The sequence below is a fragment of the Agelaius phoeniceus genome, chromosome 5 (genome assembly GCF_051311805.1).
Source record: "Agelaius phoeniceus isolate bAgePho1 chromosome 5, bAgePho1.hap1, whole genome shotgun sequence".
Lineage (NCBI taxonomy): Eukaryota > Metazoa > Chordata > Aves > Passeriformes > Icteridae > Agelaius > Agelaius phoeniceus.
The window spans coordinates 47,735,180-47,761,816 of record NC_135269.1 but is presented as its reverse complement, the minus strand read 5'-3'; the positions used below and the strand labels follow the sequence as shown (position 1 = coordinate 47,761,816).

Genomic DNA, 26,637 nt, shown 5'->3' with positions numbered 1-26,637 from the left:
ATGGAGTCTTTTGAAGGACCTCGTGAGGTTAACAGGGCTAACTTCCTACGAGTCCCCACGGGAAATGATTCCACTTCAGACGACGAAGATGTTAATATCGACATTAAACTTCGTTTCTCCCCATGTCCCCGAAGACGGAATTCTTCAGCTTCAGAGGAAGAGGAGGCAGATACTCCCACCAACATCTCAAGAAAAGTTTCATTTGCTGATGCATTTGGGTTTGATCTTGTCTCTGTTAAAGAGTTCGATATCTGGGAATTTCCTAATACAGGACAAGAAAATTATGTAGAAGATGAAGTTTTCCCTCAGGATGAATATTTTTTCTCCCAGCAGTTTACATTACCTGCTTCTCAAGAAGAACTTTTACAAAAAGTGCGAGATCAGAAAGTAGTGTTGGAGTCAGTCGTGCTCCTGCCTGGGATTACCTGTATGAACGGCATTATACGAGTCCTCAATGTATCCTTTGAAAAACAGGTGTATGTTCGAATGACATTGAATAACTGGCTCAGTTACTATGACATACTCGCAGAGTTCATGCCTAATTCTTGTGGTAGTGAGACAGATCAGTTTTGCTTTAAGATTTCTGTGGTGCCTCCTTTCCAGAAAGATGGAGTTAAGGTGGAATTCTGTATCCGCTACGAGACATCAGTTGGTACCTTCTGGGCAAACAATGACGATAAAAATTACACACTGATTTGTCACAAGAAAGAAACTGTGCCCAAGGTGGATAATAAATCCCAGAAAGAGGCTACAGATAGGAGTCTTAAAGGATGCTTAAAGACAACACAAAGCAGGTGAGGTTGCACCTTAATTTTTGGTAATTCAGAATATAGCTGGCTACTTCTGACTTTCTATGTGTGCTTACTTGAGTCAAGACTGCCCATTTTATTTTCTTCTATTTTACTTTTGTTTTGTAAATGAAAAATTAGACCAAGACTTCTTTCAGTAAAGTGTTTGTATATATCAACCAGTGATTTCTGCAGACAGATTAGTTTAGATAATAATTTTATGCATGGCATTCATTTGAAAAGCAGTGTGAGGGTCTATAAACCCTCTATGCACTGTGTACCAATTCTGATCTCTGTAGTACAGAAACTGAGCTGATGTCAATGGGATCGTTGTTCCAGACTAAGGTAGCTGTACAGTTAAAATAATTTGCATCCATTTCCTTTGTAAGTCAACAAAAATTTAAAAGCAAAACAAAAGCAGGGTTTTCACACAATTTATTTCATGGTTCTTTCTCTACATACAATTATTAAATCAGAAATGGTACTGGTGGTTCATAAAGCAGAAGTGGATAACTTAGGGAAGAATCCAGCAATTAAAATAGCTGGTGCAAACTTTTCTGCATGTGGTTGGGCTATTATGCAAGTTGTATATTAGGGCTATAATTCCTTTTCCCCGCCACTGGTTCATGCTTCTGTTTCACAAATGGTTGAAATGAAATATGTTTTATAAGGCAGAATTGGTAATATATTAAAAAATGCATAGAATTTATCTTCTATATACCATACTGTTCTGATTAAATATAGACAAGTAATATGTTAATTATAAAGTGGCAATTATTAACTTATACTCTAATAGCATATAAAGAGAGACACTTGAGAATAGTCACTTCTGTTTTCCTAATGTTTTTAATTATGTTCTTTCTGTTAGCAAAACAATGTTGCATGCAAAAATCTAATTCTCATTTATTTTCCTCCCCAAATTTACTATAAATCATTTGGACTTCTGCAGAATTAAATCTGTATTTTACCTGCAATTTCCTCTTCAATACTCAGATGTCAGAACTAAGTTAACGTTGTGGTTTTGAATTTATGTTGGGGTTTTAGTTCCCATACTCTTTCCAAACAAGAGAGTGCTGTTTGATTTTGCCGGTGCCCTTCCACTGGACTGAAGTGGTAGGGAAGGGGGAACAGAGCTGCAGTAGTGGTGAGAGCTTAAGGAAGAGTGAGACAGCCAGGGCTTCCTCTGTGACGAACCTTCATTCCCAAAACCAGACTTGCTGTGCTGGGAACTTCTGCCAGCCCTAATCACACGTTAGCCCTGTGAGGAGAGGTGCACAGTACAGCTTAGGGCTTGTATCAACACCACAGGGTAGGAGCCACCCCAAAACTAGCCCAAAGTCTGGTTCATAGCCAGTCCACAAAGCTCTCCTGACAAGTGTCCTTTGGGCCAGCTCTGGAGCCCTCAAGATGATACTTCCATGAAGGAACATCCCAGTATGTCAGAGCAGAGGGAACAATGCTTTTACATGTCCTGTGCTGAATTCCTGACATTTGTGTCAGGTTTTAAGGAGTGTCACATGGCCTGTTCTGGACAAGTAGGATAGCCCGAGATGCCCTGCAGAAGGGCTGTGATATCAAACACCATAGGCATGTGCAGGCAGTATGACTCCAACCTGAGCTGAGGTGGCCCACAAGGAACAGATGATGGACGTGGAGAGCTGAGTCTCAATTTAGCGAGCCCTGGGCTTCCAGATGGTTTCAGGAATAACCTGAAAATTTAGGTACCATTGACATCTAAGGTCAAATGACTCCTACAGGTTTAATTCCCTAAAGTTTCTCATGACAGGCATAATGCTAGCAAAAGTTGTAGAAGCCTTCCTTCTGGGGGATATTCTTTTATATGGATATATTAAATGATTTATGTGTAAGTCAGACAGGGTGATTTTAAAAAATGGGAAAGGAGATAACATGTCTTCTTCTCAATATAAAATTACCTTATCTCTAATCAGACTTTAAAAGTTGCCTCCCTCTATGTTAGACTCAAGAGGAATGCATCTGTGTGCATGTGTTTATACATATGTGTATATGTATGTATGTATACATTTATGTGTATATATTTGTTCAAATAGACACATATACACATGTATGTTTGAAATATTTAAACCAAAGTGGTTTAAATTCTTGTCTACATTAGGATCTACTACACATTTCTGTCAAACAATTAACAACCATGCACTTTCAAGACTCTCTTTAGTGACAGAAAAATGTACAGAGAACTTACAATAAATGCAAGAATGAGCTGCAACTATCTTTGGAATATTGTTTCAGTGGTCACCAAGGCTTCTGAAAGACAGTTCTGGCAGTATGTAATCCAGGACTAATTTTATGCTACAGGGACTTCTTTGAATTCACAAGAGTCACAGCTTTTGCCAGTGCAAATGAGGTCAGCATCAGGGTCTTTTGTTTCAAAAGAACTAAGATGCCAACTTCCATTGCTCGCTTGTTTTTCAAAGTGTCTTTGTACGTGTTGCCCCTTTGAGTGAGGAGGAACACCCTGCAGACATCTGCAAAAGTACCTCATTATTCTTCTTCAGACGCTCATTAAAACTCCTTTGCTTTGATATCCCAAAAAAAAGCACAGGAAAAACAAACAAAATTGGCAAAGTGAGGTTGCTGATGTGCTGTTACTCCTTCATCTTGCATTGAGCAGTGCTGCCCATTTACCAGCTCTCCTCCACCAGCCCATCTCTCTCTCTCCTCTCAATTTGGATGATAAACTCCACAGCATTTCTATGTGCTATGCTGGCTGGTTATAGAACATTTAGCAAAGTGGGGGAGTCATCGAACACAACCAGCTTGTCCTTGGAGTTGCAGCATTACAGATAGATAGAAGTAAAAGCAATTTTATCTATGATTCTCACAATAAAGTGACAGGTAGGGAATATTGCTATCCATACCCATGAGTTGGACATCTTAAATTAAAGATTTCTTTACAGCAATCTGAACAAAAGGATAATTTTAAAGGACACTCATTTAGGGCTCAGTTTCAAATTTAGAAACTTGTAATAACATTTTAATTGTTTTTTAACTTCTGGCTCTGAGATATTTATACTTTCTCTTAAAATGTGCAATTTACCTCTGCAGCTATAAAATAAGACAGGACAGGATCATGGTTTTTAAGGAGAGAGTCTGATCCACTTTAGGGCATACTTGTGTGGCTCATTAAATGTCATTAGCAAGGATTAGTTGTGTTAGTTAACTGAAAGGAATAATATTCACTTTCAGAGGAAGTTACTGGGGAAACACAATAATATGACTATTTCAAGTTACCATTTAGAACATGATCCAGGACTAAGATGAGTGAATGAGGCTAATAGGCTGTTCTGACACCATTATTAAGAAATAAATTTTAAAAATGAGCTTAACCCTCAAAAGTTGCACCTGAAAAAAAATTATAGTAAAAAGCAAAACTGCATCAAATAATTAATGCTGAAAACTGTCTATATTTGGATATTTGGTACCACATCACTTAAAAGTCTGCCTCTTCATTTCATGTTTCATTTGCTTTTGCTTCTGTGTCTAGGTATGAACCAATAATCTTCTCTTAAAGTTTCATAAAATATTTGGTTCTAGCTATATTTTAACAATCTAAAATTATTTCCTCATAAACTTTAACAGTTTTTATGGTTTTCAAAAGTCTTCAAAGGATGCACAGGGACAAAATACAGTTTGGGAAAATAATGTTTAAATTAATTAATTTATGCGTGGGTTTGTATGTAAGTGTTTGCTTAACTTGTACATAGTCAGAGATATACTTTAAGAGAAAAATAGAGTCCTAAAATTGTAAGACTCACTGGAAGAGGAAAATCTTCTACCAGTAAACAAGCCTAATTTCCATCCTATTTATAAATATAAATAAAATATTTACACATAAAATTATATATATATATACATACAAGCCAGAAAAATGTAAATTAATTGCATCAGCTCCACTCTTTTCTCTTTTTTGACTCTCATGATTTTGGGATATGGATGATGATTCTGAACGTGAATTCTTCTCAGTCCTCAGATTTAGACCATGTGATTTTATTGTGGACCAGGCTTCTGCATTGGTCTGATCAGACAGGAGGTGGTTGGCTGCTGTGTGAGGCAGACTCCTGCAGATCATGCTGAAAGGTGCAGAGATAGAATTATGGCAGCCATGTCCCCTGTCACTGAGGATGCTACATCCCATTTCTGTGCTTGGCCTTGGTTTGCCATCTGTCCAGAGCACAAGTGACAGCACCAGGAAAGCGGCTGATAAGCATGAGAATTGCTTTACAGGAGGGTACCGTGTTTGGACTCCTGTCCTCTGACAAGGAAGGGGAACGCTAGCATTTTTGTCACAACTGTTAGAGTTATCCTCCCTTAGCTCTCTGAGCCAACAAATATATCACTCTGAACTGATCCACAAGTGTATCACTGTGATCCAGCTGATATTGATCCTATGCCTTTTTTTGTAGTTGCTGACCTGTACCTTTTTTGAGTGATAGGGCATCAATTCCCATTCCTCCATGATGCCACTTTGAAACACAACACAGAATAGGGCAATGGCTCTTACAAGAGCTGCTCTATGAGCACAATGCAAAAGAAGAGATTAAAACCCATGTCTGTGGGCTGCCAATGCCAATTTTGACAGCAAATATGCTGAATGGTCTCTAAGAAATTGCCAGTGAGAAAAGTTCTTCTGTGCATGAGTGCCTTTCCTTCTTCAAATGCTGATCATCTCTTTCTGATGGGAGGCAAAGGAGGTAGAACTTGCTGAAGATGCAGCTTGGCAGGACTGCATTGTGCTCACTGTGCTCTGTCTTCCCAGGCAGATGGCAGACCAGTGCCTAGGTTGTGCTGGAAATGCAGTTTTGCTCCTCTTGGCTTTTCCCACAAGCTCATGATGTGATTAAAAAAAAAATCAAAGGCTTCTGACAAAGATGTTTGGAAATAATCTCTCATGCATTTTGCTATGAAGAACAACTGTATCATTCCCATCTGGTCCATTTAAAATATGGCATTTGAATTACATTCCCTTTTAATCCTTGTTCTTTTGATTGTGTGTCACCATAATCAGGAAGGGAAAAGAAGAGCAGGAAAGGTGTTAAAACACACATCTTCTTTGTGTACCTCTGTTTAATCTCAAGGTTGTTTCTGGCATTTTAAGTCACGAGTTACATCTTGATCAGCATACAGATATGGGATTTGACTAAAGTTTATTGCTATTAATAGGAAGTGACTGCAGTCACTGTTTTTACCAGAGAGCAGCTGCTAGAGAAGCTATCCATTCACAGGGAGCCAGCTATGAGGAACACTCCTCTCTCTGTGTTTAATGTGACTTAGTATTCCCAGACCTTCTCTTGCCTCCTGGTCATTGCCAGCCTTTCTCAGCTGTAGAATTAGGTAGGACTGGAACCAAAATAAGACTTTTCTACATACTTGAAGATCATGATTATCAGGGACACAAGATAATTATTTAAGGTGCTCTAAAATATATTATTCAGACAAGTGGGATAAAAGCAAGCTGGAGAACTGAGTTTGACTCAGCATTAGGAATGCTTATTAACAGCAACTCAAGGGCTATCTTTTGAGGAAATTGCTGCAGCCTTACTCTCCAAAGTAATTTAAAATAAGCTGAAATAAACCACTTGAAAAATATTCTATGGAGAACAATCCCACTTGGCCAGAAACTATGATCAATGTTTCTTTTCTGTTTAATCATATTATTTCAAAATCTGGACATGTATACTATTTGAAATATGAAACGTATTAAATACCCTGAAGATAGATATTTAGGTTAATGGCTTAAGTCTTTGAATGCCATCACAGAAGTGTTAAAGAAAGAGGTGGAACATGTGGATTAGAATGGCATGCACAGACAAATAGACACATTCTTCCCATACTTGTGGTCTCCTAATTGGAGCGTACCTGAAAGCTGAAAACCTGTCACATTTTTGCTTTTGTGTGCCACCCTTCTGCCATCCATTTATTGCACTAGAAATATTTAAAGAAGCTTCTAAAACTTATAGGAACGACACATGAAAATAACATGTTGTTGTACTGACAATCCTAGCAGAGTATTTACACTGGAATTTATTAGTATCAGTGGTTTCTTGTTCATTTCCATGATCTACTTTAAAAACTGCTCTCACCAATGCTACAGAACAGAAATTTGTGTTCTATTGTGTGGGAAATATTGGTTGCTACAAAGCTTTTTCAGTTGTTTGCATGAAATCATATAAAACCAGTGCTCTAATTTCTCAGCCATCATAAGTACTTGTATTATCCATGCATTGCTTGGCTTTACCCTTCTAAGATTTTTCTCAGTTGCTACAATTTCATCAGCTTATTTAAATATACCAATACTGTAACACTACTATGGCTGACTATTAGAACTTTTAAATTCAGCAACTGGCTTGATCCTGCAATAGGCGTAATAAATAATTTAATGAACATCAGGAGTCTCACTGAACTTTGTAGAATTCTTCATGTGTAAAACAATCCTTGAATGTTAATATTTACAGGACCAGATGCTCTTTCAGATTGCTGGTAAAGGACCTTTGGAAAAATAGAAGGACATTGCTAAATGAACTCCTGTATGTTCAATGATTCTTTTGTTTAGGAAGATATCTATTTTGCAAATTGAACCAGGCTGTAAATGACCATTTCAATACTCTCTCCTGTCCGCCATTCAGGTACTACATTTCATAAATGTTCACTTGGAAAAAAAATTGTTCCATTACATTCAACTTGACTCTTCTAAATGTTAGTCTTGAAAAGATGTTTAAAGTTAGTGCAACATTAGCTGAGAGCACTGGAGTCATATTTAATCATTGCAATGACTACCAGTGTCATCTGAGCTGTTTATTCTGATTATGAACTTTAAGCCGTGATCCAGTCCCAGCACCTCAACCCTGACATTGAAGCTATAGATTCAGCTGCAGTGTAGGTCCAGAGAACCAATTGCCCATGGTATTTTTAAATTTTAATCCATATAAAAAGTTGATTATCTTCTCATCTACAAAAGGTGGGAAAAATGGTCCAAACAAATACTTTGAAAGTTAAATGAAGTCCCTGCCTTAGGGCAAAGGAGAGGGTAAGACCTTTCAAACACTGTTGGAGAATGTTAGAAGTGGCTATTTGATCCCTAGACCTTCAGTGACACACACAAGAAGTATTAGTTGACATGCCAAAGCATAATAGGGGGCTTGGTTTTCTAAGTGTCTTTCCACTCTCCTCCTGATTAGTGAAACCAGCTGATACTCTGACACTAAACCTGAAGATTTATTACTGCTGGTTACCAACTGTAGTCCTAAAGGGCACTGGGCTACACAATTGAGTGGGAGCTAGGCAAAGCTGGCAGGTTTTTCTTGCCTTGCACTTAGGTGCACCAAGTGGATTGGCATTTACATTTTGTTTTGATGCAAAATTGTTGTCCCTGCAATAACTTTTATAGATGCTGGGTGATAAATACAAGATTTGCTAGGCTGAGACACTTCATATTGTGGTAGAGAGTTGGGGAGTTTGTCAGTCTCTGCAGCTACCCTAGTAAATCTGAACCAGTGTCTCCTAAGTTTTTTTCCATATCTTCTTGATAGAAATATTGATACCTATCACACAGCTGCCTTCTTGCTGTGTGGTAGTAAACATGTGAAAAATGAAAAAAGGTTATAAAAGTCTCGTCATGATGACACCTGGGATTTTTGTCCTATTGACATACTTACTGAATTGACAACTGCTTCCCAAGATTTAGATCATAGTTCCCTCTCTTAAGAACAACTGTCTAAGGTTTTGTTTTTGTTGTCACCCTTTCTGTTTTCCTGCCCAGGAGTGGTATCTGTGTCTTAGTCTCACCTGGCTGCTGTCTATCTCTCTACAGTCTATCTGAGGCACTTCCCACCTTCTTGTATATGTGCCTCTGCACACTGCAGGCAGCCTCTTGGAAAATACTCTCTTCTGACACCCCAGGAAGAGACTGCTCCTTCTCTATTTTTCCCCTGTGAGATTCAGAAAAAGACCAGAGGCAACATAGGTTAATGTTTTTCTCCTCTCAGATTTATCTAAAATAGACAAAACTTGAAAGTTTCTTTCCTCCAATATTTTAAAGCAGTGGGAAAAAGAAGTGTGAGAAGAACATTGGCCCCAGCTCCTTTCTTTAAAACCATTTTGATATTTGATCATACCTCTTCCAGACAAAATAGTGACCTATGAAGCATATCCTCTCACATTAGGCCAAGCCTAGCCCTCAGAAAACTTGACTGCTCACTCACCTTTTCCTCTTTTTCAACAGCTTGGCCCTGGAGATAGATATCCAAATAGAAAAGTCCTGCATTACTAATTCACCATGTATCTCTCTGTAGACTTTCTAACACTGCCCTGGAGAATCTTTTGAAAAGAGGTTCTCCATTTATGAAATACTTAGCCCATTCTGTCAAAAGAATCAATGAATTTTCTGACCAATCCACATGTAAAACATGTGTGTAACACTTCTGAACAAGTATTGCTCCAACATGGCTACATGGATATCACAGTCAGGTACAACAATCATGACAGAGTTATGAAAGGATCTGAATAAAGTGGCAGCATTTCTGTTTGTACTTGCTATAACTTAATTTGAGGTATAACTGATTTCTTATGCAATGGGCTCTTCTGCAGTCTTTATACCTTTAGTCATGAGATTTGGGGATAGCCAGTGCTATATCAAAGCTGTATTTGAGCCTGGCACCAAACTGGTTTTGGGCTCCTGGTTCAGATTGGATGGCACTAAAATCTTCAAATGGACATATACATTTTTTTTTTTACACATCTATATTAAAGAAAAAAAAGTATGAATGTTTTGCTATTAAAACTCAAGGTCTTTTTTAATGAGCTAGAAAATAAAGACTAATTTCTTGGGACTTTGTTTGCTTTGAGGCGATGATTATTCTCATCCCAAGTCAGGCCAATGCATTTTGTTCTGTGCCACCCATGTCCCTGCTTCAATCATAAACTAAGACTGAAAAATGAAAATATTAGTAATTGGAAAATATAATCCCCTGGATAACACCAATCCAATAATCTTAATAAAAATAGATTTATTACAAACATTGTCTGAATCCTACTGGGAATTATCTTTGCAGAAAAATGCTTAAATTCCCTTACAGCTGCTCTCTTGATCAAATGTCCCCCTTGATACTATTAATCATACCATATATTGCTTATTCTGAGCATCTTTTTCAACTTCACTTCCCAAACTTCTTTTCTAATTTCTCCTTGTGTAGAAGTTACTGACAGACCTTTATTGTCCTTTTTCAGGCTCACCTTTTGTCCTCTTCTGATAACAGCCCCTTTTCTTAGGTGAGAAGACAAAAACTAAGGGGTATTCCCTCAAGGTGAAGAAATACTACTGTTTAATGTTGTCTTCCTCAAAATTCAAACATTTCGGTGGAGGCTCTTTGTGGCTCTGTTTTCATTCAAAATGCTTGTGAAGTTTGCTTGCCTGACTCTCCTGGAAGTGAAGTCTTCCATTCCCAGGGTGGTTTCCAAACAGCAGCTGCAGTGCCAGCCTCCTTTGCCATGCCAGCCAGCAAATGCCCTCACCTGCTGCTCCAACAGTGAGTGCACCACGCCACCTCCTGCCTCTGTCCTCTGCTTCCCGACTATCAACAAGGCAGCTAATTAGTGTCAGTCCCATTTGTTGGGTGACACCTATTTACTAAGAACTAGGTTGAGCCTTCTCTAACACTGCTGGTAGTTGAAGGTCATATGAGAAAATCAGTCTTGCCTAGATTCACAATTGGGGCTCCTATTTTACATACAGCTTCATTTTAATAGGATCAGTTGTAATGGAAATGTTTTAAAATATTATTCAGTTATTTCTGCTCAGTGTTCACAGGGCTCTTCATTTATAGATGTTGATTTTGGCTGCAGTTTTTGCTTCTGAATCCTTTCCTTTGTGGTCCAATCAGTTTTGAATCTAACATAATTTTAATTTATGATTACCTGCATTTTTTACATTAAATTATTTTTCTGTTGTGCTTCTATTTTTTAAATATCTCCTGAAATCAAATAATTGCATAAACAGACAGCCATGATACTGCCACACATGACATGTAATAACAGTGTTATGGTTCAGGCATGTATAACATGACATCTGCACAAGGAGGGATCATTTGAAGCCAAAATGCTTTTAGGTGGGAACTGGCCATATTTCAGGTAAAGCCACCTGAGAAGTCAGAATTCAGGAGTGCCCATTAGGAGCCTGGAGCAAGGAATGGTGCTGGCTCTGTGCAGCCCCACAGTTCTGTGCAGCCACACTGCTCTGTGCAGGCTTGGTTTGTCTCTAATTAGTGAGGCTGCTGACTTCTGCTATACTTAAGGTCTAGTTCCCAGCACTCTGCCCTGAGTTTTGGAAAGAGGCAGTTATTTCAGTCTGAAGATGCAGCCACTGCCCAGGCCCACAGCTCTGCCATCTCCCCAGCTGTGCTCCCCAACCCCTCCCTGAACTTCTGCGCAGCTCCATCAAATTCCAACACAGCTCTGACACCCCTAACTCATATTAAGATCATCCTTTTATAACAGTATGTAAAAGCCTGAAAACTACCTAGAGCATTTCCCTGAAAAGTGTTTTAGATGAGTACTTAGTTTCCTTGCAACTTGCTTTCAGAGCCACTTTAGAGCTTTTTCCAGCTTCCCCTGACTAATGGGTTTGGTAGTTTAGAGCTCACACAGGCTGCTCACACAAACTGCCCTTTGCTCTGCTGCTCATTTCATCCTCTCCTCTAAATCCTGGGAAGACCCTTCCCTGTTCTGATTTGATGTGTCCAGTACCTCTGCCTTCTTGGACAGCCATAATTCTGTGTCCAGTTGTTTAGTGCTCTCCCTAGGGTCAAATATTAGAACTTTATTTTTCTTTTATGCCTATGTCTTGTCTCTTAAAAAAAGAAACAGAGGACTGCTTTATATTCTCAGGCAGTAATGCCAATTTTCTTGCATTTTCTTTATATATACCACAGGTTATATAAACCATAGGTTATATACACATCCTCTTGTAGGGTGCACATCTTTTTTTTTTTATGCCCCCTAATCTTCATACACTCCAAGTCTGGTTTGAATTACTGAAATTCTTTAGCAATCATAGCAATAACCTTTTTCTGTATTTAAATGATTTCTAAGAAGAAAAAATATATTCCCTTAATTTCTGGCAAATTCTTATCAATACCTTTATATACAAGTTGCTATAAAGATTAGCTATTCTTATCTAATTGTTTCTTGGAGTTTAAGACAGTCTCAGCAGGAGTTGCTGAGGGATGAAACTTCTAATGATGATTTAAAGCAGTGAAGTGTGTAGGCTGAAACTGAAATAATTATTGCTGTAACCCTCTAAGCACTCCACGTTCCTCAAGAGAAAATACTTTGTTCAGAACAGACCCTGAACAACAAAATGCGAAGAAAGTAAAATAAAAAAAACCTCCAACCCTTGAAGCAGGATGATAATTTAGAAATAGAATCAGTATAATGTGTAGATGTTCTCAACAACTGCTCACAAATGCATCAGACATCACAATTAAAAGGAAATAATAATTATGGCCCCATTCTAAAGTATGGAATATTCTATTCCATTCAATAAGTCATGAACACTTTAAAACCATCAGTGTAATCTACAAACCTATATTTACAACATTAAACTGGATGTTCTGCCTTTTCAATAACTGTCATCTCATCTCTATTATTTTCACCTCAGACTCTAATTGTTTCTTTTATAGTAGCTAACCTACCAGTGTCCTTGGCAGTACAGTTTATGGCTCATGCATTTACAGTAATTGTTTGGGCAATTTGCCACACAGTATAACAATCTTCACATCACAATCAGTTTTTATAATAAACAGCATTAGTTGTGAAAAATACAAGTGATGCATGATTCTTATGGTAGATAAAGGGCACTGAAGATGCCCTTTAGAAAAAGAAAGGAAAACGCTCAAGCCTTGAACTACTTGAGAAAAATACTGGTGTCACAATAGAGCTAATTAATTTGATGGTACAAACAAGAGGGGGAAAGGGCCTTGCATTCATTAGTGTCAATTCCAAATGAGAGCATACCGTTCATAAAGATAATATTCTGCCTTCATTTAGATGAAATATGCAGGTAAACAGATAAGAAGCACCAGGTCTGGCAATAACAATGATTTTTCTCTTTAGCTTTATCAAGGCTCTTTCTTTTCTACAGACACGGGAGCTCAAAGCCTGGGCAGGTACAACGTGCAGGTAGCACTCTGGAGAAGGCCAGATCCTACTGCCCCCCAGCTGGCTGGCTCCAGTGAGGCCAGCACTGCCAGGCACTCTGGGCACTGGAGCCTCTGTGCATAGCTCTGGTCTGCTCCTGGGAAGATGAACATGCACCTTATGGCTTCTCTCCACAGCACACAGGTGGTGGCACACAGACGTGTCTCGCTGCACGCGTCTCTGCTGCAGACGTTTTGTGGCCTCTCAGTTTTCATGAGTCCTGAAATAGGAGCTCAAGCACTGATCGGTGGGGAGGCCATTGGACACACCTCCAGCAGGCAGTCTTCCATGTTAGAAACTCTCCAGAGGAGAAATAATATATTTTCCCTCTTAAGGCAGCACACAGGTAATTCTCAGCGTCCTTGTCACCTCCAGCCACATCAGGGACCCTGGGTGGTGCTGTGGCACAGCCAGGCAAGGCCCCAGCAGGCACAAAGGTGGCTTCAAGCCAGGGCTGTAGCTCCTCTTCCTGAGCTCAGCTCTGAATTCCCTGGCAGCCCCAGGGCCTAAGAACTGCATGCGATAATAAATTGTGGAGTTGTTTTATTCTCAAACTATAACTTCAGATTCTGAGAACACAGATATAAGTTTAGATTGGTAGGGAGACTTGTCCCCATAGTGAGTTTTGAACTGAGCAATATGGAGGCAAGGAATGAGCTTGTCTTTACTCATTAAATATTTAGTTTATATATTCAGTAAGTGAGATAGAATAAAATTAACTATGGAGACACCATCAGAAAAGAAGTCAAAGTCTACACTTTGGAGGTCCACATCAGGATCTTTGGTGGATCCCAAACCAGAATGAAAGAATGAAGCTTACTTTTTAAATTTTTTTTTTCTATTTTATTTTTTGATAGTACCAAGGGTTTTTTCCCTTCTTGCATTTTTCTCTCAGTGTGAATTGGTTTTGGAAATATTTTCTCCCCTGTCCAACTGGTATTTTAGGACCATTACAAATAGAGCAATATTTTAAAGCAAGCCAATGTTATGGGGGTTATGTTAGTAAAAAAATACCTTGAATTCTTATCCTTCTGAGCCTTATGAATAATTGAATAGAACTTTAAAGCTCTGCTTAGAACTTTACACATACAAAATTATTCTTGATCCTTTCCAAAATTCCTTTTTCCTGAGAAATTCATTCTTGTTGCATGTTTGTGGATTTTGAATGTCATTGCATACAATACTACGGAATTTTATATTTACATGTGGAAAACCTTTCTCTAGTTTCTCACCCAGGTCTTCAAGACATTTTGCAGGCTTTCTGCTTTTGATGTGTACATAAACATCTTAAAATATTTTTTGTTGTTGCTTGTTTAAATGCAGATATTTCCTTCTCTACTTCTTTCTGAAATTACTGCTGCTAATGATACAAAAATAACCAAACTAAGCTGCCTGCCCTTCTCTCCCCATATTCCCTTTCCCTGCTCCATAGGGTTGCAGTTCTGTGTAGGATTGCCTGTTTGGCTCCAGTGACAGCTCAAACATGAGTACTTAACTGCCCTAATTTACTTTTTGCTCCTCTGCTTCTCAGCAAAGCACTGCTGACACATGTAACTATTTCATTTCAGGGATCTCACATGTTGTTTACATCCCAGTGGCATCATTCTTCAGCAAGGCTGGCTATTTTTGGCACTAGATCCAAAAGCACTAGTTGTATTGAAGGTTGCTGCTGTATGAGACTACTTTTAGGCTTAGAAATCTGTCCTGAAATTAAAATGTAGCTATGGTTTGATTAACAACTTGAGTCTTGCCAGCTCTTTTCATGAGGATGTTTTAGCTTTACCTCAACTTCCATACGTTCAATTCTACCTTCAGGGTAGAATTTTGATTTGGTTTGAGTTTGAATCTACAGTAAAATCAGAAGCATGAAAGAATACACAAAACCTAAGACTGTTTTGAAATAAAATAGTGTTAAATTTTTTTTCCCTTATACATATTTTAACTAAATATTTGAGAAATATATTCTTTGAATACTTTAACAACCTCATACCTCTCTGAATTTCAGACTAAATAATATTATCCCACATTTTCTTTTAAATATGAGATAGTGTATAATTGATCAGGTTGCATTAATTTCAGAGTTTTTCAGGCACATTTTCATCTCTCCATAATCCAACAATTTTGGCCTTTCTTTCACATTTTTAAAAATAAATATAATATGATTTAGATATGATCTAGCATAAGTGGATATAGCACACTGGCACCTTGAGTTATACAAACATACAGACACATTTTTAGCCAAATATTGTTGTGTGAATTAAAATCATGACAAGCTATGATAAACCCCACCCATTATGAAGTTTGTTACTCCTGGCCATAGTCCCAAACCTATTTCAGGCCAGACCAAAACACCTCCTGCTCCATAGTTAAAAATCCTGGAAGCATAACTCCCAGGGCATATAGCTGCACAGGAGCATTTGAAATAGGGCTGGACTGTGACTATGGGATCATGAACTCTTATTCCCTTTGGAAATGGGTTGCATAATCTCATTCCCAAAAATATATTCCTGTTTCCACACTTGAAACAGTTCCTTCTCAGTTTCTTGTGTCTGATACACTGATAAACTACAGGATATTCTTTTCTAATGCTTACAGATCTTCTTTTAAGTTTTCACAACAAATGTTTCTGTCAACTCTTTATATTAATGCATTAACAGTCTTGCTGGTTTTTTTGTCTTTTGAGTATTTACCCCTTTGCTGTATCAATAGAGGGCATTTATTCCTCCTCTCAGACTTTATTTTGTTATGCTGAAAATAGAACTACTCAATCTGTCTACTTCATTAAAATAGATTTTTCATCCTGCCAGTCTTCCTCTAGTCCTCTTCTGAACATGTTTTAGTTTGAATCATTCTTGGAAATTTTAGTCAAATTTTCTAGAGGAGTTATTATCGGTGCCTGGTGCCACAACATGGACATTTCTTGGAAATCTTTCATACCCAGGACGACCTTCCCATTGCTGCTGAACGTTGTTTGCCTTTATATCACAGTGTCTATCTCATCTCGCACCAGTGGCTTGGAAATGGTTTCTGGCAAAGAAACCATCCAATTTTTCTTGTTCACCTGTTTCTTCTTAGTCCTAAAGCCTAGTTTTGTGGCATAAACTCTTTCTAGTCCCTAAATGTATAACCTGACACTTTATAATTTTGAATTTCATCCCTTATCTATTATTCTGATCCTCCAGGCCTCCGGTTTCTTTCAATCCTCCTCTGTGTTGGTGATGTCTCCCAACTTCCTCTCTACCATGGATTTAATTTAACTGTGACTTCTTGTGCTTTGGTCTGTAATAACATGACTGAGTAAGTCTGATTACATGACTTGTCCTCTCTGATTCCCCAGCCACGCCTGCTAGCTCCACAGCCCAGCTCCTGGGACCCTGCTTGGCACTGAGCCCCTCTCCCACAGCCCAGCTCTTCTGCTCATCTCCCTCTTCTCCTCTTTAATTAATAAATTTCCCATGTGGCTGCACAACAAATGCTTTAATGAAGTCCAGATAACTGATTTTTAGACAAGGGAAATATAGTAATCTTATCAAAGACAGATATTATCAGGTGAGTCTGGCATTTTTATGCCGTTTTCCATTTATCTATATTTCTGTTCTCATTTTTATTTTAAGTCTATTGTGAAAACTTTTCAAAGACACCTGGGCCTGTAGTTGCCTTGACACTATTTCTCTTCTTTTTCCTAAATATAGCTTCTATTTTTCAACTCTTCTGATATTGTTACAGTATAGGACCACTTGAATAGATCTGAATAGCAAAGGTTTTAAATGAATATGTATTTTCCTCTGTTGAGTATCTCATATTTGGGTTGGAGATTATCTGTTTCTCTTAATTGGAGCATATTTAAACAACAAGTTCTGCTCCCAGACTGCATGAAATAATTAAATTTTCTGAATTGCTGCTCCTATCAATTATGCCCTGCAAGATTTCTCTTCCTATAAGAATCTGCCCCACCACTAGCACTATGGTAGAAGAATTTATGAGAAGTCTTTTGTTTGTGGAGTCATTAATAGATTATCTGAAATGTTGATGAAACCTCACTTCTAAAAAATTCTTATTTTAACTTAAAATGGCTAGTTCAAAAGCTTTGACATGTCTGAGTTTATTCCAACCCTTCATGAAGTCAAAGAAATATTGTTTATTGGCTAATTTTTTTTCTTGTCACTTAGATATTTTCTGTCTACTCTTCACATCTTTCATTTAACATTTCCTCTCTGGGATGCCAATTTCATATAACTTTGGGACTTCTGAACTCCTTCACATGTCAGTCTCATTTTCAGTCCTCTTAGTCCTACTAACTAGCCCCTGAACTTCATATTTTTTCTTTCTAATGCAAAATTACAATGATAACCTGTTTTCAGTCCTGACTTATTTTTATAACTCAAGACACGTGAATGATAATTTCATCAAGAATGAATCATATGAGCATAGGTTTTGGGCTTTTTAAGCTGGTAGAAATTCAGAAGTTCCTGTTGAACTTTATGAAGAGGTGCCCCATTCAGCTGAATGAGAAAAAGCAACAGAGCTTCTGCAGGCTTATGGCTACTTATGCTGGAATGGAATTGCATAATCTGACATAATGGATTTTTTTTCTAGTTGCATTGTTCTAAGAATACCTGGATGACTTAAAAATAAAATTTAACATTTTTTAACAGAATACAAATGTTGTGTCTCTCATCATGTAGGCAAATTTAGAGTATACTTCACAACAAAGTGCAATAATTAATTGCTGAAACAAAAACTTAATTAATATTCTAATTTAAAAATCTGCTCATGAAATTCTGATATTGTGCTAGGACCTTTTCAGAGAAATATGGAGAAAAAACTTACAAACTAGACAAACACTTTCTAATTGCCCTTGTTTGATGAAGGGGCTAATTTTTATTGGCTTTTGGGAAGTATTTCAGTCCTTAGGATATACAAATAGGTTTGAGGTTGTCCTGTAGTTATATGCACCCATAGCCTCAAAGTATCATTTCTTAAATTGAAGTAGTGATTTAAATTACTTTTGTTTTATGCTCCTTGTGATCCTCAAACACTACAGTATCAATATCCTTAATTTAAGCCAATTTTAAATTTCCCATGAGAATAATTATAGGAGGACAGATATTTCTGATCTAAAATTAAATTAAGTAAAATAACTGCTACATTGACATTCCCTGCACTCAGCTATTTGCAGGGCAGGTGTGCACAAACAATGGGGTATAAACCAGAAATCTTTATAAAATTAAGTGCAATAGGAGAGAAATTATGCTACAAGCCCTGCAGTGTAGCTGTGAGGCTGTGTTATCATTGCCATACTTCACCTGTGTTGCTGTTGTGAAAAGAAACTTGTTGACCAGGGCTGCAGATGCTACTAGAACAAAATTTAAGGAAAAATTCTGCTCTAATCAGCAAAAGTAAAACTGAGGGGCTTGGATCACACATACATTGAGTGTTACAGTCCCAGCCACTAAAACTCCATAACTACATTCCAGTTTGAATTTAGAGTTACAAGGTGAGAGTCATGCAGCTTTAGAAAATGGCCCAAGATGTAGGTTCAGGTTCTCTTTATGGTCAGTCCCTTTCAGAGGTAAAAAAGTGCCTTCATGGGATTTGTCACCCCATCTTGCTCATGATTCCCATGTTAGAGGGAGTGAATCTCCTTTTGGAAGTGATAATCTCTCACCTCTGATAATAGGGATGATATACAGGACTGCCTGAACACAGATGCTTAGAACAATAAGGCTAGATAAGGTAACACCATCCTGGCACCCATAATTATCCATTTTGAAGCATCTTTATACCTGTACATTTAAAAGTTTATAAAATAGGTACTCAGCCTTAACATCCTTATTCAAACACTGTGCCTATATTTTTACCCTGAAAAATTTAATTAAAAAAATTTAAAAATTCACTGCATAGGTAACACAGGAAATGGGGCAGAATTCAGTTTCTCCTTTCTCCAAGGTATGAAAATTAAGCTAAAGAGTAAGGATCCTGCTTGTACATCCAGCTACATCAGGAGTAGGCCAATCTGCCCTCCACTTTTTCCCCAGATGTTCTGTATTCTGGTAATCTGGGTATTTTTTGCATTAATGATGTGCAGTGGGGTTTTTTATCACATGAGGGTGGTGGCACTGCTACTTGGGTGTCACAGTAGTTGCTATGAACTCTAGCTAGCAGTAGAATGTTAAGCTGGATATAGGCATTAACAGTTCCCCTTCTTCTGGGAATGCTTCTTGCATGAAAAAATTGTCAAACTCTTGTTCCTTTAAGAAGTAGACAAAAGTCCCTTGTAGCAGCAAGTGGTGCCATCCCTGCTTTCCAAGAGTTGTGGCATCCATATGGCTGAACGCTGTAGGCAGTCAGCTGCATTGAAAGAAATGCAGACACTTTAGAATGCTCTTTTTTTCCCCACTGGAAAGCAGTGGAAGGTTTCCTGCTGGGCCCATGTTGTTTTGGGATCATTGTTTTGGGGTGATGATTCAGTTCATGTGTTATACATGTCTTGGCTCCTAATATGGGGCTTTTTGCACACATCCCAATGGCACCTAAATGTTTTGATGCATCTGTATTATGGCTAAACCCCAACCTACACAGTATCCAGATTTATGGAAGCAGGTGAGTGAAAAAGATGCAAAAGGGCAGAAGAAAATTGGGAACTAGATTTAACACTAGGCCAAGCCTTTGAAGAGTAAAAAAAGCCCAACCAACAAAAAAAAACCAACCACCCTCCCAAAACCCCTGTGTATAAATAATAAGCACAAATGGTTTATATTAAAACCTCCACAGATCAACTCAAAAAGTTGGATCTGCCACATTTTTCAGAATTAAATGCAGATTATAGCAACTGCGGGCAGGGGAAAGGACAACTCAGTGTGAGTGGAAGAGTGAAAATCAAATGGAGGATATGCACATACCAGAATTCAAGAGGGACATGACATTCATAGAGATTGCAAGAATATTTAGTATTATTGCAATTAATGGTGAAAAAGAATCCCTGAGAGAGCATTAAATCTTGTGCTTCAAGGACAGCTTCTAACAAAAAAATGGCCGAGAGGAAATTTAAGAGGGCAGTGCCAATTACTTCAAGTATTTTCCTAAACAATTCTACATCTTCCCCTGAAGTATCTGATAGTGGCCAGTGTCAGAGATCAGATGCAAGACTGGCAAGAGCTTCTGTCTGCTTAGGCTGGCAAACCCTATAAAGACTGGTTTTTAAAAAGTTGGTGACAGTAGATGTCTACATTCTTTTAATAGTGTATAAATTTAGCATCCTCCTTCTGAATTAAGCATTTAGGTGGCAGAGTTAATGTTATATCAATTCAAATGAAAGACACTAGGAGAAAATAGAAGGGGAAAAGATTAATATTTGAAAATTAGAAAGTAATTTTCAGTAACAGAGGTGGACGGCTGGTTGAAAATCACATAAATTAAGACCTACAGAAAAAAAATTCTCCTCATAGAGGAGTCATTAGGAGTGATACAATAATTTACATTTTACATAAGTGACATTCTCTTAACATTTTTTTCCTTCTCCACTAAAAATTAGATCCCTATAAGCACACAATTCGAACTGCTAGCAGTTCGATTGATACCAGTTGATATTGATGAGGTCTGCAGGCACTCAGCATCTCTCTGTAGGTGTTTTTTGTGTTCAACCTGGCCTTTTTTTTCACTGCCAGCAAAGCAACAGAAAAAATTGCACTGGCTGAGGAAGGCAGAATTTTTTCCTGCTGGCCAGGCATAGTTTAGCAACAGGATTTATACACATGCAGGGAGAATATTTTGATTTATTTCAGGTAACAAAGATGTCTTTTTCAGCCATCTCTGTAAATATATAAATATTTGAAAAACACAAGCAAGAGGGAGTCCTGGCCTCTTGAACACATATATCCTTCCAGACCCTTGCCTGACCCCAAAATTATGCTCTCCTGTCACTGACCCATCTAATCACCTTTGTGCTGCTTTCTCAGAAAAGGCCTGGGAAAACCCATCAGATTTGCAATGTTATCTGAAGGTCAACACATTCTCATTTTCTCAGCCAATTCTTTCTTATGACCAAGCCTTAATATCAGGTCACTCAAAAAGCACTACATTTTATGTAGCTGTTATTTTCAGAATTTCAAATAGCATTAAAATGTTGTGTAATTAACCAGTAGTCTTTATATTTGAGTCTAAGGGGAATCAGAACAATAATTTTTGCAGAATAACACAAGAAGTTTCTTTTTGTTTCACAGAAAAGAAGAAATATTGGTAACGTCTGATGGTGGCACATGGAATAACTCAAGGACTTCAGGTACAACGCCCGGTTTAATTAGTTCTTCCTTACTGCACATGTTAATTAAAAATAGTGTAACAACCAACATAATGGAAATTATTCAACTGTTTTTTTTTAACTCTTCAGACACAAACATACCAGAAATTGTTTATTCACAAGCAGAAGACAAAGACAAGAAACTAGCTAAAGAAAATATAAAAGACAAAAATGCAGAATACAACCAGGGTGATCACAAAGATGATGAAAAAGAATTAGAGTTGCTGGTAAGTGTTATACAATTATATCTACAGTATTAAATGATTTGAATCCATTTACGCTTCAAAGCTGGTGAAATGCCCCCTTTTAACAGAGCTGACTGATGTACTAATTTACAAATGTAAAGCCTTGGTCTGTACTTACACTGAATCTCTAACTGATTCAACAATAGAAGGTGCTTTGATTTCGGTATAGTGCATCAACTTTTTCTGGTCTTAAATTAATGACATATCCCTTTTACTTCTTTACCTGAGGCTCTAAAAGACAGTTCTAAGGAATTAGAAGGGTAACATTTAAAAAAATCTTCCCTCCTATTTTCTAGGATGGGAATATTTTTAAATATATGCTTTCTATTTATATTATTTTTAATATTTATAGTACTGTTTACTTATGAGATTTTTGAAATTATAACAATAAGAGCATAGTAAATATATATATATTTATATTAGCAGATTCTTCTGTATCAGTATTTTACATTATATTTTTTCCAATGAATTTCACACTCGGTGAACATTCAATCTATTTGGATTTGTGTGCACGCATGTGTGTGTGTGGTTTGCCTTGCATTTTTCAGTATGAAAGAAAAAATGGCAATAAATGAGACACATACAGCAATCTATTATTCCCAGTGTCTGTTCTCAGCTCATATCATTTGGGTGCACAGATTCATAATCACAGATTATAATAGCTATCACCTGTGAAAATGTGAATGCTGAATCAGATAAGAGAGAAAGATGGGAACCATTCTTTTTTTTTCTTGCTGATGGAGAGAAAAAATTCCCCTCATTTGAGTATAAAATTTTCTTGTCTTTTACTTTAAAAAGTTGAAAATTGTTGCCTATTGTGGGACCTTTCACTGCCTGAAAGTCAACGTTTTGGTTCTTTTTTCTTTATGGCGAAATGTGCAAAGGAAGACCTCTAAATCCCTTGTTGTTCTCAGTCCACCCTTTTACAAAAAAGGGGATCAAATATAACCATTTGTTTATCAATTGCCAGACTTGTCCGTACAATAAATGAAGGGGGAGCTATAATTTAGATGTTAATTTGCTCTGTGCGCTCTTTAATGAATTAAACAATGAAGGCTTATAATACATGGAAATAAAACCAAATCTTTGAAACACACAGGCATTGGCTCACAAGACAGCTGTGCAGTTGACAAGTAACATGAGCCTTATGTGAGAAGAAGGGGAAATCGTAAGATTTGCATATAATTATTGAGATCATGCAAATGTCAGTTATGAGGAGGGGAAAAAAACACAGGCATCTCACTGTTAAATCCTGACAGTTGGCATCACCGAAGAACTCAAATACACTTGAGCACTGGTTGGCAGAGGGTCATTAAAACAGAATTTGCAGAGACATTAGCTCCCTCACTTTTCTTTGAGTGACGTTTTACTATTAATAGTTTGCAGAGGCTTTGCAGAAAACATATTAATAAGAGAAACTGTAATGGGGGTATCTACAGCAAGTGCAAATGTATAAAGGGGTGCCCAAGAAGCTAGCCTCTAATTGATCAGCCAGTGCTATCAGTGTGACTGCTAAAGTGAGAAGAGAGTGCAGTGACAAGCAGGCATAGCTGAATAATACAATATGATATTTGGGAGCTGGGAGGGAGAATGATTAGTTTCTGGCCTTTTACTTCGCTAATCTCATTTCCAACTCATGTCTTACCAGATTGTCTAAAAACAGTCTGGTTTGAAGCCTGTAAAATGGTCCCTGAGAGAAATGAAGCTCAGATAATCCTTACAGTATTTGTCAGTGTGAAATGTGTCTTTGTTTTACTGGACAATACTGTACATTACCGGACACTGATGTACTGTATCAATGCCCTTGTTTAAGCTCCAGTCCTCCCCCCTCACCCCATGGCTTCCTCTCTCCAAATCAAGAATCAAATGCATAGTGAACAAATTAGCCTGCCTTTAAGGAAATATTCTCTTCAGATTTAATTTGTATAAAATCCACTAGCAGCTTACTGAACTCATGAATAAAGAGAGAGGGTTCTGAACACTATTTTATTTCCTGCTCCTTTCAGCACCACCATAAAGCTCATTACCTATGTTAAAAAATACACGCAATGCAAATTTTGCAAATGGTTTGGAACATGTTTCCATAAAAGCTTTGTTACTGAAAACAAAACTTTCCATAATGAAATCCTGCCTCCTTCATTCGGCATATTTTTGCAAAGCATTTTTTCATCATTCTTTTCTATTCTATTGTTTCAGTTAAATCAGCACTTCACAGGAGCTAGAGGTACCTCTTCCAGAGATGAGAGGAATTTATATACAACAGAACCAATTAATTTTCCAAGTGAAACTGAAAGATTGGTGAAAAAGCTAACCTGTATAGAAAGAAGCAGTGACTTGCACCCCGTGCCTATCGGTTCCTCATCTGAAAACACTTTACATGCGATAGGAGAAGAATTAAAAGATAAAGCTAAGTATTCTGTAAAAGATTATAATAATCAGCTACCAGGGAAGGAAGTCACTGCTGGCTCAGTAAACAGCTATGAGCGGTCCTTGGAACATACTGGTACCAGTGAAAGCCTTTTATCGGCAAAACATTTTCCTCTGACAAAGCAGAATGAGGCTACCAATGTTATGGCTACTGGCTCAAGCCGACAAGGAGAGAGGCACACAGATATTTCAAAAGATGAAATAGACAGTTCCTCGGGAAGTAAGATGATGGAGAGGTTATTCATCAGTGAGGATGCTGCTGGTACCTCAGAAGGGGCCTGTGAAACGAGACCAGAAACCATTTCACCAGAGCATGACGAATCCATGCAATTAAATGCACACATAGCAAGGGCGCTGGATGGTAATGCTAATCCAGCTCTGGAGCACCAGGCACCACAAATGTCTCACCAAACTTTGGATTCATTGTCGCCAGATGCTGACAAAAATGAAGGAAAAATCAAGATGATTGAAAGCAAAGTTCAGGTACACTTAAAAGAAGATTTGTATGCCGGCACTTTTGCATGTGCTGGTGTCTCAACAGATTCCACGCAAAAAAAAGGAGTTAGTGAAATGTCAGAAAGAAACACAGATTTAGGGAAGCAGAAGAAAGTAATTGAAGTAGCAGACTTGACATCAATCGGTGAGGAGGAAGCTTCCAAGCCTTTCAAGGCACTCAGGAAACACAATGCCAAAGCCCTGAACCCAGCACCTCTGCCAGCTGAGAACAAGCAGGCACCGAGGGCCACCAGGGTGGATGAAAAGCGACCTGAGGACACTCAGGAGCACAGAGGATTCAGGAGATTAAAAGACAGAGAGACAGACAACATAAATAAAGGGAGACCAATCGGAAGGGAAAGCGAAGCAAACTTTGCAGAGCAGAGGTGGCAAGAAACGGGGAGTGAGGTTCGGTGGAGAGTGAGGGAGAGCATGGAACCTCAGACCGCGACTTCCACAAAGGAGCTGTTTACCTGCCAGGAGGCAGAGAGTTGTGAAAAGTCTTCTGTCTCTGAGCAGGGTATTACAGAGAAAGCAGAGGCAGGTACAGCTTATATAATTAAAACAACATCAGAAAGTGCTCCAGAAAAAATGCCTGGCAGTGAAAAAGCAGTAATTGCTAAGCTACCTCGAGAGACTGCACTAAGTGACAGGCCCACAGAGGAAAAGGAAACAGCGTTTGATACACATGAAGGGAGAAATGATGGTTCACATTATGCTCTTTGTCAACTCAACACAGTGGGTGTATTATATGACACTGAATTTGAAAAGGAATCAGTTTTAGGTATTTATAATGCATGCGTACATGAAACACTGCAAGGAGAAACGAAGTCTGTCTGCAATAGCAGGGAAAAATGTGCCAAAGCACAAGCAGACAATATTCTACCTGTAGGACAAGCAGTAAAGGCTTCTGCTATGGAAAGGAAAGATTTGCAGGAGGGTTCATATTCAGGAGTACCTAAAAGTTCCCTGAGCACTCAGAAGCCTCTATACCATGAGAAAGCAGAAGAGCTCTATAGGGAAGAAAGGGATGGTGATACACTTTCCTGTTTCTGTTCTAAAGCTGAAACAAAAATGCCACCTTCTGGTACAAATACTGTGCCTAGTTACCATTATAAAAGCTCATCAGTGCCATCTTCAGAAGGGCCCACCGTGGAAAAAGGCATGGAGCACCTGTATAGACAATTTGAATCCAAGGTTGCTGCTGAATCAAGGTACAATTTAAATCTAACAAATGAAATAACATGTCTTAACAAAAGCTTCTCTCCTGAAGTTGAAAAAGGAGAAGTACCTTCTGCTTCAGACTCAGCAATTTCTGGAGAAGGAAGAGGAAGGAATACAGGTCAATTTTTCTGTCAAGCAGAGCTCCAACAAGAGAGGTCATGGAGGCCAGAAGTTTTAATTAGTAAGTCTACCAAAGAAAATGGAGGAACAGACTCTCCAGCTGATCATTTAATAACAGGGGGGAAAACACTAAACTGGCTTGATGACTCACAGAAAGAAAGCCAACACGCTTCTGATTCTGCAGATATTTCCAACCAGAAGAGTGAAGCATTTAACTTACCTAGGGAGTCTCCAGGTTTAAAACATAATGCTTTCAAAATATTCTATTTCTTCTCGTTTCTTCTATTTGCTGCAACACTCTACCACTATGATTTGATGGTCTGCCTTGCACTCTACCTGTTCTCCTTGTATTGGCTATACCATGAAGGAAGAAGAAACAAGGAGTCTATTAAGAAGGAATAACACTGACTGTCAGCTGTGCTCAGGATCCATGGTCAATAATCTTCAATTCCACCAAAGCATTTTCACTGTTAAAGAGTTTATTCTTTGTTAGAACCAAAGTAAGATTTTCACAGCAGCATCTTTTATTAAGAGATTACATATGAAGTTGAGCCTTCATATAAGTAATTAAACTATGCAGGACCATTATGTTTGGATCATTAAATACCTATATGAGTATGAGTTCTGAAGCACGTCAAGTTAAAATGAAGTACAGCTGTTGCTTCTTAGCAGGATATGAAAAAGCAATGCTTCATGTCTCTGTAGTACTTAAACCCACCATTTACTTGCCTTAATTTCTTTTGCATTAAAGCTTCATATTTTTCTGGGAATTTTTTTCCCAAGATTCTGTGTGGTACATAACAACACAAGA

The 26,637-nt window shown here is 38.1% G+C and overlaps 1 protein-coding gene across 1 annotated transcript; it reads left to right on the top strand.

The window, feature by feature from the left end:
• Nucleotides 1–26,228, top strand: PPP1R3A (protein phosphatase 1 regulatory subunit 3A). The gene is made up of 4 exons (XM_054632341.2): nucleotides 1–794; nucleotides 21,239–21,297; nucleotides 21,406–21,542; nucleotides 23,757–26,228. The coding sequence occupies exons 1-4, from the start codon at nucleotides 1–3 to the stop codon at nucleotides 26,226–26,228; spliced, it is 3,462 nt and encodes a 1,153-aa protein (XP_054488316.2).
• Nucleotides 26,229–26,637: the final 409 nt, after the last annotated feature.

Excerpts from the sequence above, each read along its gene's own strand:
- PPP1R3A (XM_054632341.2), top strand. The coding sequence starts at position 1 with ATGGAGTCTTTTGAAGGACCTCGTGAGGTTAACAGGGCTAACTTCCTA. Across the intron at positions 795-21,238 it reads TTAAAGACAACACAAAGCAG|AAAAGAAGAAATATTGGTAA; the intron begins GTGAGGTTGCAC and ends TTTGTTTCACAG. Across the intron at positions 21,543-23,756 it reads AAAAAGAATTAGAGTTGCTG|TTAAATCAGCACTTCACAGG; the intron begins GTAAGTGTTATA and ends CTATTGTTTCAG.